At 36.5% G+C, this 15,897-nt stretch overlaps 1 protein-coding gene across 1 annotated transcript in view; it reads right to left on the bottom strand.

Annotated features, from left to right (window-relative positions):
- RAB3C (RAB3C, member RAS oncogene family) overlaps positions 1-15,897 on the bottom strand; it is a 115,478-nt gene that overhangs the window by 55,420 nt on the left and 44,161 nt on the right. Inside the window, 1 exon segment of the mRNA XM_063181490.1 lies at positions 7,921-8,039. Coding sequence (XP_063037560.1) covers positions 7,921-8,039 — 119 coding nt within the window.

The raw sequence follows: 15,897 nt of genomic DNA, 5'->3' as shown, positions 1-15,897 counted from the left end.
TTTTGTCAGTATTATGGTTTTCCAAGGGAGCTGTTCTGTATGAATTGCTTTTTAATTGATATAACATTTGTTTTCTCTTGCTGTGTACAAAGCACTGTAAATAGAGATGTATCATATGAGTGGGAGAAGGCAATTGAAGATAAAAGGCATTGATTTATTTTTCTCCTTGGAGTTTTTCATGATGTGAACTTATGGCAGAGCATGTTTACTACAAGTAGAGAGATATGAGGAGCTTAGGAGAGCCTTCCCTGCTTCCCCAATATCTGAACATTGGACAGATACAATTTTTCTCATCTTTTCATGTGGGAATTGACTTTTAGTTTGATTTTTTAAAATTCCAATGGGATCAAGAAATAAGACAGGATAAAGTCACTACTGTCCTTGGTAGAGTTAAAACTAATCTGCTGTGCAGTAGTATCTGCTTTTCCATGCTTTTCTTGTGGAAACGCAGATACCTTGTTTCCCGGAGTTGTGCACAGACCAGTGCCTTCTACTTCCCTCTCCCCAACTTAAATAAAACCATATCCCCAACTCCAGTTAAACTATAGCTGTCAGTCTCCTTCTAAAGCAATGATTTAGCGATTAAATATTTCACACATGTTATCACTGCGTGGCCATTGCGTGACCCCTTGCGATGGTCAGTCCTAAATTGCTAAAGCAAGCTGTGCTGGGTCTAATCTCAGGGGCAATGCATAACTTTGCAAGAATAATTTGTATGCAGAACTGAGCACTGCACCGTGATATCCAAGTATGGGTGAGACAATTTAATTTCTGTATTGGAAACACTGTTATCCCAAATTCTCCCTGAGCATCTCAGCTTGGTTGCAGGCTTCTGTGGTGCTTCATTATTTGCGAAAGGTAACGTCAACAAATTCAGCCACTGAGGCAGTCCTCATTTGTTTGGTGGCCACCACAGAGAAGGATTAAAGTCTAAAGACAGTCCCTCCTCTGGTCCCTGTGGGGAGTTTGAACACCAGTTTGTGACTTGGAAGGTTCAGTTTTTATTGCCAGTTTTCACAATATCTAGATAAATTCATCCTTTGAAAGCATATTTTCTGCTAAAGCACATTTAATAAGCATGCAAAATCTTGGTCCAAATAGTTGGCAAGATTTTTTTGTTGTACTTAGAGAGACTGTAATGCCTCTTGTACTCTGGAAAATAAGAACAAGCATCAGGTAAAAGTAAAAACGTTAATTTGGAATGAAAATATTTTTTCCTTTTCTTTCCCTTATTTTATAATGACTTTATATTCATATCCAATCAGAAATGTTTATTTGTCTTTAACATACTGTCATCTGACACTAAAAGGACAGAAAAGTTCTTTTAGGGATCCTTGGTCAAATGATGATGGTACTAAGCTGTATTTACAATTAAGGCTTTATTTTCTTAGTATTTTCTTAATTAACAATTTTATTATTAGCATAACAGCACAACAAATGACATTAGGAAAGAAATTGACTTAAAAAGAAGGCTAAAACCTGCCATTATGGAGAATTCATTATAAATGCCTTTGGTTTAATGGTCAAGGCCTTGCAATGATCTGATGAAAGACAACCTAAATCCCCTAACTAGCATTTGGATATGCTTTGATAAGAACCACTACCAGCAGGTCATATTGCTGTGTCTCATTGCAGTTAATGTTTCAATGCAAGAACATTAATGGCAGTTTTTGAGCATAGGGATCAATTTCAATAAATCTTGTTGTACTCCCCCACATATAGACTGTATCTCACATAGCTGATATACTCCCACACCTGCCAAGGCTTGACACTCGAAACAGGGCATCTTGATGTGCAGAGGAAAGGAGGGGAGAGGGGAGCAGAGGTAAGAAAGTTCATAAGGGAGAAGGACTCAGTTAAACTTCATACTGCCTGCAAAGTTGTACACTGCTTTACTACTGACTCACACAGTCTGGTTTTTTTTTGAGATTTTGAACAAAAATCATCCAGGCTGCATGACTGAAACTGCAGTCTTAATGCTATTGAAATATCCCAACTTGCAAAAGGTAAATGCAAAATTGAAACCCCAAAGGAACAGCTCCATCAGCAAATTTCAAGCTTTAACTGTAGTACAGGGATCGTGATATTCCTCTGAAGAGTAACAGATTCAGAATATTAGAGTTCTGAGAAAAATTAATAACCTGCAGCTTCAGATGAGAACGGAAATTGTTCAGGAACATTATTAAGTCCCTGATTGGACTTGTGTTGGCTGGCAGCAGAGCTTTCATTTGGGAATGCTGAGCAACTTTGTAACTCTGTCAATAAACAGTTACAGGGAGATAAGAGTGTGTTAGTTACTGCCCAGCCAGTAAAAACTATTATTGTCACAAGATTGTAAGACTTTTATTATTAACAAATATAAACATTGTGAGTTAATTATAACATACCAGGGTTTGTTTCTTTTACTATTGTCAGTATGTAACTATAAAATGGACAGACTTGCTAAATATTAAACTCAGCGTTTCATGTACCTTCTTTAGCATACTGTTATATTTTACCATCCCTAAGTTTGTTTATCTTCTTGATAAACTCCAGCAGCTCACCACTAGCCTGTCAGAGGTATTTTCCACTTTAACCTTTTGAAAAATAAAAGCTTTATCATATGAAAAAACAGACAAAACTGAAACTCTCATTAAGAGTACCTTAACATGATCTAATTAATGGACAGAAGTTCAGCCCAGCAGCATTCAGATACTTATCTGATCATCTGGTTTGCTTTTATCCACCTCAGTGTAACTCCCAGCCATCATATCTGAAGAAGAGCAGGATGTGGTACAGATTGGAAGACATATCCTTTAATGAACAACAGTCCTCTGAATGGCTATTTGCATTACCTCATCAAATGGACAATAATTCTCCACTGTGAAATTTCCAGTCCAACAAAGCAAGTTTATGGGGATAGTTAAGCCAGAGCGGTCCTCTTGCCAGATGTAGGTAGCCGCAAGGCATAATTTGCTAGCTTTTTATGTTTTCTCAGACAAAAGATTCTGGCCATTTTGTATCAGACAGACCTCCACATTTCTATGACTGAGGAAAAGGGTCTTAGGAAAGGAGTGATGCATCCTTCCTTACCACAGACCAGGTATACCATGAAAAGATCAATCCCCAGAACTTCAGCCCTTATCTGCAGGGGTGGCAGCTGTAGAGAAAGGTGTAGCTACTCTCATTTTAGAAGCTGCAGCCACACTTATGATGTAGCTGCCAGTGTGCCGCTGCTGCTAACAAGAAGACTGCAATGTGGTGGTAATAGTTCATGTCTGGTTATGGCCAACAGCTGCCCTAATCAACAAGCATGTCAGCTGATACATATAGATATAGATATATAAAAAGTTATTTAAGCCAATTAGGTCCAGTGGAAGTCAAGAGTGACTTAATCCTGAAGCTTGTTGTTGAGACAAGCTCCACTGAGGAACTGCACTCACCAGCTGGTGACTGAGCAGGACCTGGTGTGTGATTGCTGTCAGTGACTTACTGACTGTACTGCCTGAGTTCACATTAGAGGGAAAAGAAAGACATAGTGCACTCTGAGGGAACTCTGTCACTATTTACTTCTCTTTCTTATTAGACTTCCCACTGGCAGCATTGATGCAGCAGAGGGCAGCCGAATGGACACCCTGATACTGGGTGGCTGCCTAGAATCTAAGAAAATGTCACATTTATAGTGAAGGAGGTTCAAGTGAGTGGTGTAAAACCTACAGAAGCCCTTAAGCCCACAACAAAACAAATGGAAGGAGCAAGTGAGAGTAAGAGCCAATAGGACCAAGGACCACGTACAAAAAATTTCTGTTCCACAAACATGTTTCTTTCTGTGGTTTAAGAGCATAAAGACAGGAACAAATGAAAAATGCCATGAAAACATCTGTCTTTCTTGATTAACTTATAATACATTAATTAGTTTTTGGACAGTAAACCCACAGAAAATGTTTTCTCTTTTCAAGACACAAACCACTTTGATAAGGATTTGCAGAAATTCTTATTTGTAATGTGCATATTTTAATTCAAGGTTTAGTAGGAAGAATAATATAAGTATCTTTATCAAGGCAAGTAGTTCAGGCCAGAGTGATGCTTAATCCTAACATCAAATGTTGTCAAGAAAAGTCTTTAGAAAAACAAGTTTATGTTTGTCCTTTTTCATGGAGAGTTTTCCTAAAGCTATGCATTGGCAGTGTCAGTGATAAGAGAGGATAATACTTTATGGCACATAAAAAACTTTGATTCAGCAGTGCCCTTGCAGCCAGAGACATTTATTTCTGTGGAACTTCTACAGAACTCAGCATATTGAGTAGTACTAGTAGCAAAGACAGTTACACAGCCTTCACCCTCTCCTTTCTACCATAAGGAACCACTGCCATTAAGGAGACAACTTATGCACCCTGAACACTAAGATGAAAAGTGGCATAGCACCTCCAAGTGAAATGTATAGAGAGAAAAGGCTAGCAAATGTAGATGCTACAGGTGCTAGGATAAAACAGGAATTAATGCAAGCACTGTGAACTGAACTAAAAATTACACATTGAGGTGGCATCAAGCCACTCTCAACATTCACCTATTTCTCCTTCAAATTTAATTAGGAGGAATTTCTAAAGAAAAAAGATCCCACTAGGCCACTTTCTTGAAACATATAGATGCTGTCTTAAAAAATCAACTAAATGGGAATTTTAGGCTATTTGGTTATAACTTTTTTCTACTTTAAAACTCAGGCAAGCAGAAAATAATGCTCTACAACTGATTCCTATTTAAAGGAAATATATCCATTTCCAAAATCTTCATATTTTCAGGATGACAAGACCAAAGTGCATCAAGCTATTTCAAGGTACACATCTTGCAGCATTAGCTGCATTGCTGATAGAAAAAGCCTCTTAGTAAAGGCAGATTCAGACCCTGGGGAGAGTTCCATAGAACTGCTGAGTCAAAGCATGTTTGATTTGCTCTTTTTGCTAGCAGCCAGACTTTCAGCACAAATCCACTCTCTCTGAATTCTTGGCTACATATTACACATATAGGTGCTAATAGAAAAAAATTATGGATACCGATTTTTTTAATATAAAATCTTAATAGTAGCATTGAATAGAGAATTTTTCACAGTTGAATAGATACATGCTAACTTAGATATGGTTTCTAGAGGTGCAACTATTATTTATCTATATCTGTAGTTAAAAAGGAGTAACGTCAGTCATATTTTCAGGCAGCAAAAAAATTATTTCAATATAAAAAATAATCCCAACACACATTTTAAACCAAAGTCCTTTATCCAAACCTAAAATGTACCTTTAGATTCATTGTCCTGACTGCAGTGCCGTTTCTAGATCAAGCCTTGAAGCTGATGTGATGTGATTTGAAGTTGGACTTGATCTGCTGTCCATGCATATGAAAAGGCACCACTGCTTAGAGAGGCACATTTATCACAGAGAAAAGCACTTTCAGCCCCAAAAGGACTTAAAAGCCCCTGCTTTCTCTGCCTGTAACTTTCAGAAAGACATAGATACCTGCACATGGCCACGTTTGCATTTCTGCAGCATTGGTAACTGCCAGTTTTCTTTAACTTTTCTCACATTCAGAAGCAAGCTGTGCAATTACTATAAAAATTGAAGCCAGGGCTGATCAAAATTAATTATGAACTGTGAGATGGGAGAAATGAAAAAAGGAAGAACAGCAGAACAGCAACTGAGCTTATGACATTAAAAATACAAATAACAGGCAAATCTATGTCTCATCCTGACAAGTGAGGCACTCAGCATATCTGTCATTTCCTTTCATCATGCAGATTACTTCTCAGTACCTCTCGACACATAATACTGCAACCCTTTCTTTCTACCAAATTTCTGCAAGAGCTGTCAACTCTTTGTAAAACTTCTAGATAAAACTGGTTGGAAAATCATATTTCATAATTAATCTATTTAAGAACTCCATAGCTCTAAAATATTTTCTTATTTTACAGTGACTTTTTTCTTTTTAATTAGCATGAAGCCTAGTTACTTTTTACCAGGAGAGACAAAGTGCCAAACATAACAGATCTAGGAGAGTGGAAAACAAACAGGTGGGAAAATTAATAATAAGTATTCATATTTACACTTGCTATGAAAGGAGTCTTTGTGTTAGAGGAAGAGAGATAATACATGGTATGCCATCTGGTTTGCCTGGAGATGAGACAATGAAATTTTCAGACCACAGCTGGTCCCAGACAAGACATTATCAACCCAGTGCTAGAATAGAATCAGCCCATGGACAATGAAAAACAGGACAAAACAAGAAGGTGCTTCATCTGGCAGGGCCAGAAAGCAGTGCCACTGGCAGTCACATCTGCAGGTTCAGATGGGAGATTGATGTACTCCTTGATTTCATGTTTTTGTTAAGCTTTTGCAGCAGGATCTATGAATTAACACTTTCAGCCACCTCCTGCTAGGAGGTGTCTTATGCTGTTGAACAGAGCTGTAGTCACAAATGTGTAATAGCAAGTAATTATACCATGTTTCCAGCTTGTAAAACATGGGGAAAATATCCCTTTGTCATAACTCAGGGAGAGCAAAGGTTCCTTCCTCTTGAAGTATCAAACAGACTCCACTCAGATACAGTCAATTGTCCAAAGATAGTTAATCTATACTACTCATGCAAGCTTATAGATTCTCTCAAAAATGGAAGGAGTTGCTCACACATGTGCCTCTGTAGAGGCATAGAGATAACTTGATGAAGAAATGATGGGACACAGTCTGGAGTTGGCTCTTTCCCCTGGAGGACTGTAAATGACTACATCCCTGGTGCTTACATGGGAAGCGTTAGTCAACCCAAGATCCCATTTCACTGCAGCAGAGTCAAGCTAAGGTTTTCAGTTATTATTTTCAGAGTGATAAATGACCAATCTCATCTTATACAGACCAAGAAAAATACTAGGTGTGGAGAGGGAAAGTGTTCCATGGGTTTGGTGACACCTTCTACCACAATGATAATTAGAAGAGCATGAAAGAGAGAAAATTATTTTTCTTGGATGGCTTAATGCTGGGCAATAATTTCTGTTAAAAACAGGCATCACAGCATCATTACATTTTAAATTTGAATTCTGAACTTGTCTGTCCTGAAAGAAGTACACACTAGAACATATCTTAAAATAAATTTTAAAAAGCCAAATAAACATACTGAACAAGCCACACAAACTCAAAACAAAATCCTCTTTCAAACTCAGTTGTCCCGTGGGAACTATATGCAAGACAGCATGTAGAGCACACATGACAAATGTTATTCATATCACTCAGAAAACTGCTGAGAGGGTTATGGATATTAAAATAATTCATAAAGGAAAAAAAAATCACTGAAAGAAACTCTGACTTTCCTTTTATGTTAGCTTTACTTAAAAACGATTTAAATTTTCTGGATGCTGACTGACTCATGTGATTAAAATGATATCTCCACTTTCATGGAGACATCTGTACATTCACATAACACCAGGTTAATACAAATTCCATCCACTCTAGGGGTTCTGCTATTCTGATAAAGTTCACTCACTTCAACAATTGATTAACAGGATGGACAGAACAATGTATATGTAGCTACAGATAAAAAAATTAAATTCAAAAATTATGCTCAAACATGGTATCTCATTTTATTCCATAAAGTATGGAAACACTTTCTGGTATTTTAGCAGTTAATCTCCATATTAGCATATTTCTGGTTTTAGTAGCATCAATATTGGACATGAACTGAAATTAGAGAAAACACAATGGTTACAATTAATTATATGCAAAACATTTAAAAATATTTATTGTCTTTCCTGACTGATAAAAACCCCACCACCATATATTCAGGTATAGGAATGCTTGAGCATTTAACTGGAAGTCTTCCAAAACAATTTACACTATCACAGCAGATAAGTGATATCATACATACTCTCTGAGTATTTATTTAATATAAATTCCAATTTTTACTTACCAATCCTGCACAGCATTGAAAGAGTCTTCATTTGTGATGTCATACATTAAAATGAAGCCCATTGCACCCCGGTAGTAAGCTGTGGTAATTGTTCTGTACCTCTCCTGGCCTGCTGTGTCCTGAAACAATAACAAACAAAATTTTTACATTGCACACAAATTGACAACTTTTTTTCTTTTATAGAAAAGCAAGAGTTGTTGTGCAGCTCTGTAATCCTGAGAATAAGTAGAAATAGGAGAACTCTGCACTGGATCATAACAGGAGTGACATATCAACTCTGTTATGAAGGTAGAGTGTAGAGCAGCAGAAAGGCATGGCCCCCTGTCAGCCCAAATATTCTGAATCATTAGTGGTTCATTTTATTCACCCTGAGAGCTGGGTAAGAACTTTCTCTTCTGATCCTGCCTTGTACCTTTCCAGTGTGACAAAAGTAAAATCTCGATAAAATGCTGGAACAAAATAGCATCCTTAGGACCTTCATTACAGAAAAGGATGGTTCCTGAAGCCAGGAAATATCTGGAACAAAAAGGCAATGGCTAATTGCTCTGTTCTTGTAATTTTATTCCACAGGTGCTCATGTCAGTGAGCACCAATAAGCTTTTTGCTGACCAAAAAAATAAAAAAGAAAAAAGACTGCCAGTGCTCTTAAAACAAGGATGATATCTGGCAAAAAAAAAAAAAAAAAAATTGCTAGCAGTCCCTTACCTCAACCCAGTTTTCTCCCTCATCTTAATCAACTGTCTTTAAAGCAAGAAGTGTGGAAATATAAGTCTTATCTCCTACTCCTTGCTTTCCTTATTTCCATTAAAAATTTTTCAGGGTAGCAACTAGCTTTTAATATATTTAATGCAATATCCAGAATAGTGTTTAGTCTAGAGAAAAAAAGGCTGGCAGCAGGTCTCATTAATGCTTTTATTAAGTTAATATAAATATTTCAAGACAGGTGGCAAGAAGATGGTACCAAACTCTTTTCAGTGGTGCCCAGTGACAGGATAAGGAACAGTGGCCGTAAATAAATTAAGCATGAAAAGTTTCACCTCAGCTTGATGAAGAACTTCTTTACATTGAGGGTGGCACTGCAGCAGGCTGCCCAGGGTGGTTTTGGAGGCTCCCTCCCTCAGGAGATGCTCAACCCCCACCTGGATGTGTTCCTGTGTCACCTGCTCTGGGGGACCCCACACTAGACCAGGGGTTGCACACTGATCTCCAGGGGTCTTTCCCAACACTAAGTATTCTCTGCTTCTGTAACACAACCACCTATGTCTGCACTAAAATTGAGACATAACAGCAATAATTGAAATACAGGAAATACATAACTATTTCATGTTCCAACCTATCTATTTAATATTTTAAGCCATTAATATTAAGAGTACTACAGGAAACATATTTCAGTGCAATCCTGTAATTAAGAGATCATCTGTGCACATTCAATTTTAACAAACTTTGAAAATTAATATAATTATTTCCAACGTTTTTTTCAATAGCTAGAAAATTAAACAGATAAATCCATTTAATTTGTCTTTCTACAAAGAAGACTAACCAGTAACAAACATATTTGGTATGTTTTGTGAAATAGTTTCCAGTCTAGAAGTACTCCCTTGTGAACAAAAGAAAAATAGGTTAGGTAGGCCTCCATTTCTGCATATATATCATCTATTTGATAAACTAATGAAATAATAAAAGGAGATTCCACATGCAACAGAAAAGACTTTTAGATTAAAAAAAAAATCCAAGATCATCACTGAAACTAACAACATTAGGTAGAATATATGATTCCTGTTCATCCTGGATTACAGTAAGTGCTGCTTTGATGTAGTTTTCAGTGATTCAAGATGGAAAGCTAAAGTAGTAGTTAGACTTTAGCAGGTCTCACATGACGTTTGGTTACATCTTTGTGGGAAAGGCCAGACAGATCTAAACTGTTTCTGTTTATGCTGTGAACAGCCTGAGCCTCTACCAGCTGTGGTCTGGAGCTTGGATAGCTGCTCCCAGATGTTCTGGTGTCCCTGAATATAAAGATATGCACTAAACCTGAGCATATTTCATTTATGAAAAAAGTGGGATTTTTCCACTTTTTTTTTTTTTTTTTGTTTGTTGGTTTGTTGTTTTGGGTTTTGGGGTTTTTTGTAGTTGTTGGTTTCATTTATTTGATTTTTTTTATTAGAGAAAACATCTGGGATGCACAGACACAAAATATGGCCCACAGCAAGCATTCAGCCTGTCCAGGAGAAGATTTTCAAATTTTATCAGTGTCTATCTGCTTGTTTTTTAGTCAGAGACATGCTTGATTAGAATGTATGATAGTGTGAAAAGCAGGAGGCCACTCTTACTGAAGACAATTTTATTTTGCTCTGGGTAGTTTCCACTGAAGCCCACCTGCAGATAAGAGTGAAAAGTCCTAGCAATAAAGTCATTAGTCAATGAGGCTTTCTGTCCCAGACACCAACTATTTTCTGTTCAGTGTAAAGCCACGTAGGGTGGGCTTCAGAACCCTTGATTATAAAAATAAATAAGGAAAATTAAAAATTAGCTTAAAGGATATCAAATCAAGATGATAAAATCCTTAAATGATTTTACACAAACGGGTAGGAAGCTGCAGATGAAGATCCAAACACATACTGACTTTGGGACAGAAGATCTTTGTCTAGACCCAAGTTTGTCAGTCTGGGAAGGAACTAGGTATTTGGAGTTGTTCTCAAATTCTAATTCATAATTCTAAATTCATAGCTAATGCTATGTTAATAGGATGATATAAAAAGATTTTCTAAAGTTATATTTCAGTATACATGACATAGATGGATGACCATTAATAAAGGGGAGAATATTAGTTCCAAATACAGATAATCACATTCTTCTTTTTATTATATTATATTCACTTCCTATGGAGAAGCAATTAAAATTTTAATAGACCAAATGAGAAATTTATGCAGTAAAGTTTTTAGGGTCATGTAAGAAATGAACCCAAATATAAATAACCAATGTGCCACAACTTTCATGTCCCACACATTCATAAGCATGTTCTTTGTACTCAGACTAGAATATCTTCATAACTGCCCTAAGGATAGGTCCTTTCATATGATCATCAAGGAACTTAAATACCATTTGACAGGAGAGATAGTATACTAGAAAAATAATAAACTTAAACATTAAATATTATATTTTACTACACTAATTTTGTTTATTTCAAACAGATAATATTATGTACATCTGTTTATTAGCTTTTATTCTTATGGAAGAACTAAGCAGAAAAGAATTGATTTCCCAATTTTATCATATTTCTAGTTGTACATCACAATGATTGTATCCTCAGATACTGTTATATACTTGTACTTGAAGAAAACCTTTTCCAATTCAGGTAGGGTCACTGCCTGCTGCTATGTTTTCTTAGTCTATTTGGCAAGACCATAGAATTGGTCTAAGATGACTGTCTTCTTAGATTTAAATTCTAAAATACAGCATCTGTACTTCCACTGACTGATGTTTATTTCTAAGCAAATGAAATAAAATAAGCCCGAGGAAGAATATTATTGACTGGCATTTTAAACAAGGCAGGTCATTTTTATCTTTGATGAGCAGAAAACAAGACACATATATCATGTTGGTGTCTTCTTCATTCATGTGGTTAATGTCTGGTAAGACCAGATGATTGTTCATTAAATGAGTGGAAATGCAGAGAGGCATGAATGAGGATGAGGGAATGCTTTATGAAAACTACCACACACAAATGACAAAAAAAAGTATTTTAGAAATCTTAGACAAAACACACATACACAGAGAAAACTCAGCAGCTACAATAAATATTTTCAAATATTACATTCACTTTCATAAATTCAATTTTAATTCAGCTGCACTATTCCATTCACTTCTGGTTAGCTGATCCTATCTTTGTGGATCTTTTTAGTAAGCATCAGATTTTAATTAATAAATCACATTATTATAAGGTTTAGTGGTCACAGTACTTCAGAAATTGTCCATACAATTGTGCATTGTATACAGCACATTAGCTAATAGCCCACAGTCTTGATTATTTGGAAGACTGATACTTGCACAGATTTCCTTTTCATGTTTTGATGCCTATAGTATGCTTTGTTGGGCTTCTTTTCTTAATTGATTTTTTAAATGTATAATAGAAATTAGTCATCTGCAAATATTTTTGTGCTCCAGATCCCAATATATATGATTTCATATTTAAAAAATTCATTGTTTTTTGCGAGTCATTCAATAGCTAAAAGGACCAGTAGAAGTCTTGAACAGGGCACATACATCTGTAGAAGGGAAAGAAGAACAGTAGAGGTATAGATTGAATGTAAAATACCTGGTTCTGCCTCTTAATGAAGATACCAATTTGGTATGCTTTTGGCCAACTCTCCTTTCATTCTTCCTGATCATATATGTATCAAATGATAGGCAAACAAATAATTCCATATTACCTTGGCTCTTCATTTGAGTTAAACTGAAAGCTGTGGAATTTGACATACAATAAAACAATAAGCAAAGATCTGATGTTTATACAGTAACTACATGAATCAGTGTTTGTCCTGTGCTCCTCTCTTTAATAATGCCATGATTCTGATTGTTGCTGTGGAACTGCTACATAATTGGAGGCTTTATTGTATGGGGAATGCACCAGCTGCTGACAATGTTCCCAGAGGAATGGAGAGATATCATGTAATAGCCATCTGTGAAAGTAGAAACACTTGAGGAGAGGAAGCTGGCTGACTCAAGAGGAAATCATATGTTTCACATGAAGTTAAGAGTTCAGGGAGCTGGAAAATCTCAAAATACAAACCAAGGTTCTGATAGTAATCCTGGATATTGTATATCTTACTTGCAAAGTACGGTTATCTAACTCAACAGAAGTAAACCCCTCCTACTGTCAAGTGCTGCTAAGCTAGATTTCATCAAGAATGTTCCATACCAGCTTAGACTACACCAGTGTTTTTGCAATGGGTTAAATCAGACACTTGAATTCATCTGCTGTGTGCCCTCCCTCTCATCCTCACCTAGCACTGCACCACTGACAGGAACAATACTTTATGCAAATAACTTGCAAGGGGAGTTGCTCATTATTAACATTGGCTGTTCTGAAGGTGGAAACAAACAGCATTTGGCAGCAAGAACTTTTAATGAGCCTGTCATGAGAGTTCAGCCTGCAAAACAAAAATTTATTTTTTAGCATGCTTAAGTGATTCTGTGCCTCTGCATTTCTGTTCTGTATGCCAAACATACAAATATCTTATTTAGATCCCCTTTCTCACTACAAGTTTTACTCATTTCATAATTCAGCTTGTTCTATGTGCCATAAACCTGGCATGAGTAGAGAAGGATTTCTTGGGTGGTGTTTATATCTCTGTTTCACATCCACATCATTTGAAGGCAAGGCAAACAGAAAGATAAAATTAGAAATATGAGTTGGGTGAATCCTCAATTTGCAGGCCAAATTTTTCTAATTCAAATTACTCTTAGAAGATAAAGAAAACTGGCACAGCAATCAAGAACCTTAGCTGCCTAACAAGTTTCATTTTTCGTTCCTGCTGTTGCTACCTTGAGGTGATTTATATACTCAATCAAAGAGATTATGTAGTTCTCTAATTTTTCTCATCTCTCCTCAGGTATTTCTGGAGTCTCAGGGGGAAAAAGGATAAAAATAAAAGTACGACAAACCATAACCCCTCCCAATCAGTCAGCCAATCAATCAAAAACCACCAAAAGAAACCCCAAAAGCCAAATATTCACCCCCCACTCCTTAGAACCAACTAAAGAAAAAAATTTCACCCCAAAAAACCACCACAAAACAAACAAACAAACTCTAAAAAATAAAAACAGACAAAAAACCAATCAACAATCAAAGAAGTTATTCAAGGAGGAGTAAAAGAGGATCTCTGCAAAAATCCTATTGAGATAACACCCAGGAACAGCAGCTGTGGGTTTATATCAGAAGCAACAGGGCAGGGCACAGAGAAAGAGGACAGGGAGAAAAGCTGCTGGAGCAGGAGGAGCTGATGATCTCGGGAGCCCTGTTTCTCAACAAACAGGCACACAGAAATACAGACAGATGAGCCCTTACAACAAGGAAAGGAAAACACACGTTCAAAACATTTATTTTAGCTAAAGTACAATAAAAAAGATGTAACACAGTGAATTGTCAATTCAGTTTTTGTTTATGTACATATTCTCTGTCAGCAGCTCTTTCCAAATTTCTCATGGCTTTTGTCTCCCTGGAAGTCTGCCTTTTATATTCATGTGTGTATGTATATATATACACACACGTATTTATAGTTGTATAAATATATGACTGTAACCATGAATGCACACATGTGTTTGCAGAAATATATACAAGCATTTGGAGCTTGAAAAGTCAGCTACTGAGCTTGCCAACACATACCTGCAAACCTTATGTGCTAACCCTTATAACTCGCCACAAAATCAGAGCTGACAGCTCCTTCCTCAAACAGGAAGGATGCAGGAACATGGCATGGCTAGCTGGAAATATCTGGGATCAGAGCAGTGGGGAGAGATATTATTCCAATGTGCCTGGGAAAAAGGGGCCTGAGGGGCTGGCAGGACAAAGGTACAGCAGAGCCTGCATTGAGACACTGGCTCCTAGAAAGGAGGAATGCCCTCCTAGAAGAGCTGGCACTGGAAAAGTATTTTACTGACATATTAACTTCCTCCATCTGTGGAGCTGCTCATTGCACCTGAAATTAATATAATTTTAAATTTACTTTTTTTCTCCTTTCCTGTTCATTCTTCTCCTTTATTTTTAAGATTCACATATACGTCCATTCTCTGCAGATCAGCTATCATGCCTTCCTGACGCACAAAGTTGAGGAAAGCAGTGTGGCACTGTCTCCTTTCTAGCCCAGTGGAACTTGACCCCAGCTGCCATCAGTTCTGGCCTCAATTTTTGAACCCTGCTGCCATTCCAGTGCATGGCCCCCTCTTTTCCCACCACAGGCCGTAGCTTTATCCGGTCTTCACTTTGACTGTCATCTGTCCTAATTTGCTGGATGTGAGGATTAATTCCTCCGGTGCTTCTTCCCCATCTTTGGACATGCATTGGATCAGTATAACTTGGCATTATCCATAAAAGCAAAACAAATTAAAATACCCCTTTATATTTTTACCAAAGTTCCTTTTAAGTTTTAAGAAGAGTCTCTCTTTGGAAAGGCTCAGCTTTTGCTTTCAAGATATTTTTTTTTTTTTGTATTTTATGACAAGTGTTACAAAATCAAGGGTTATATACTACTACCAAAACCACATAGTGAAAATAATGACCTTATAAAATCTAATTTTCACTTCATGTAGTAGTAGTACCATGTAGTAGTAGTACACTTCATGTAGCAAGTATATTTAAGAGTCACATTAAAGGGTAAGTGGATATTGAAATGCAGTTTGTCATCACATCTACAGGGAACAAAAAGAGATAACTTTCTATTTGTATTATTTTGAAACACTTGTAAATCAAAATGTAAAAATTTCCTCACCTTTTCCAGTAAAATAATGAACTAACAGAGAACCATTCTGAAACAAAATGGTTCTATACAATCCAAACCAACAAAGTTGTAACAACTATCTTTGTTTCACAGGCAGTCATTACCATTTGGGAAGGAGCACATGAAAAAAATGTGATATTCTTAGTTTTGTCATGTTTTGTTTTTTAAAACTCCTGCTCCCAGTCCTGAGATTGTATAAGAACAGCAATGGTTTTTTTTTTGTTTTTAATCCTTATATTCAGATACCAAAAATGTGTCATGGTGCATAATGAAAAAAAAAAACCAACAAAACTTTTAATATAAACTGAAATTAATGTATTACCAATAAAATATTTGCTAAACCCAAAATAATTTCAGAATACTGAAATTGCATTGAATTTTAGAAAGGCCTAAGCTGATCAGAACGACATGCATTTCAATGAAAAGAAGAAGAAATGTAAGATCTGTGATAACATTACAAGGAACAGTAATCTTAAAAACC

Source organism: Melospiza melodia, chromosome Z (assembly GCF_035770615.1).
Source record: "Melospiza melodia melodia isolate bMelMel2 chromosome Z, bMelMel2.pri, whole genome shotgun sequence".
NCBI classification, from domain to species: Eukaryota; Metazoa; Chordata; class Aves; order Passeriformes; family Passerellidae; genus Melospiza; species Melospiza melodia.
Note: the sequence above shows the minus strand (reverse complement) of the source record. Positions and strands in the feature narration are given on the sequence as shown.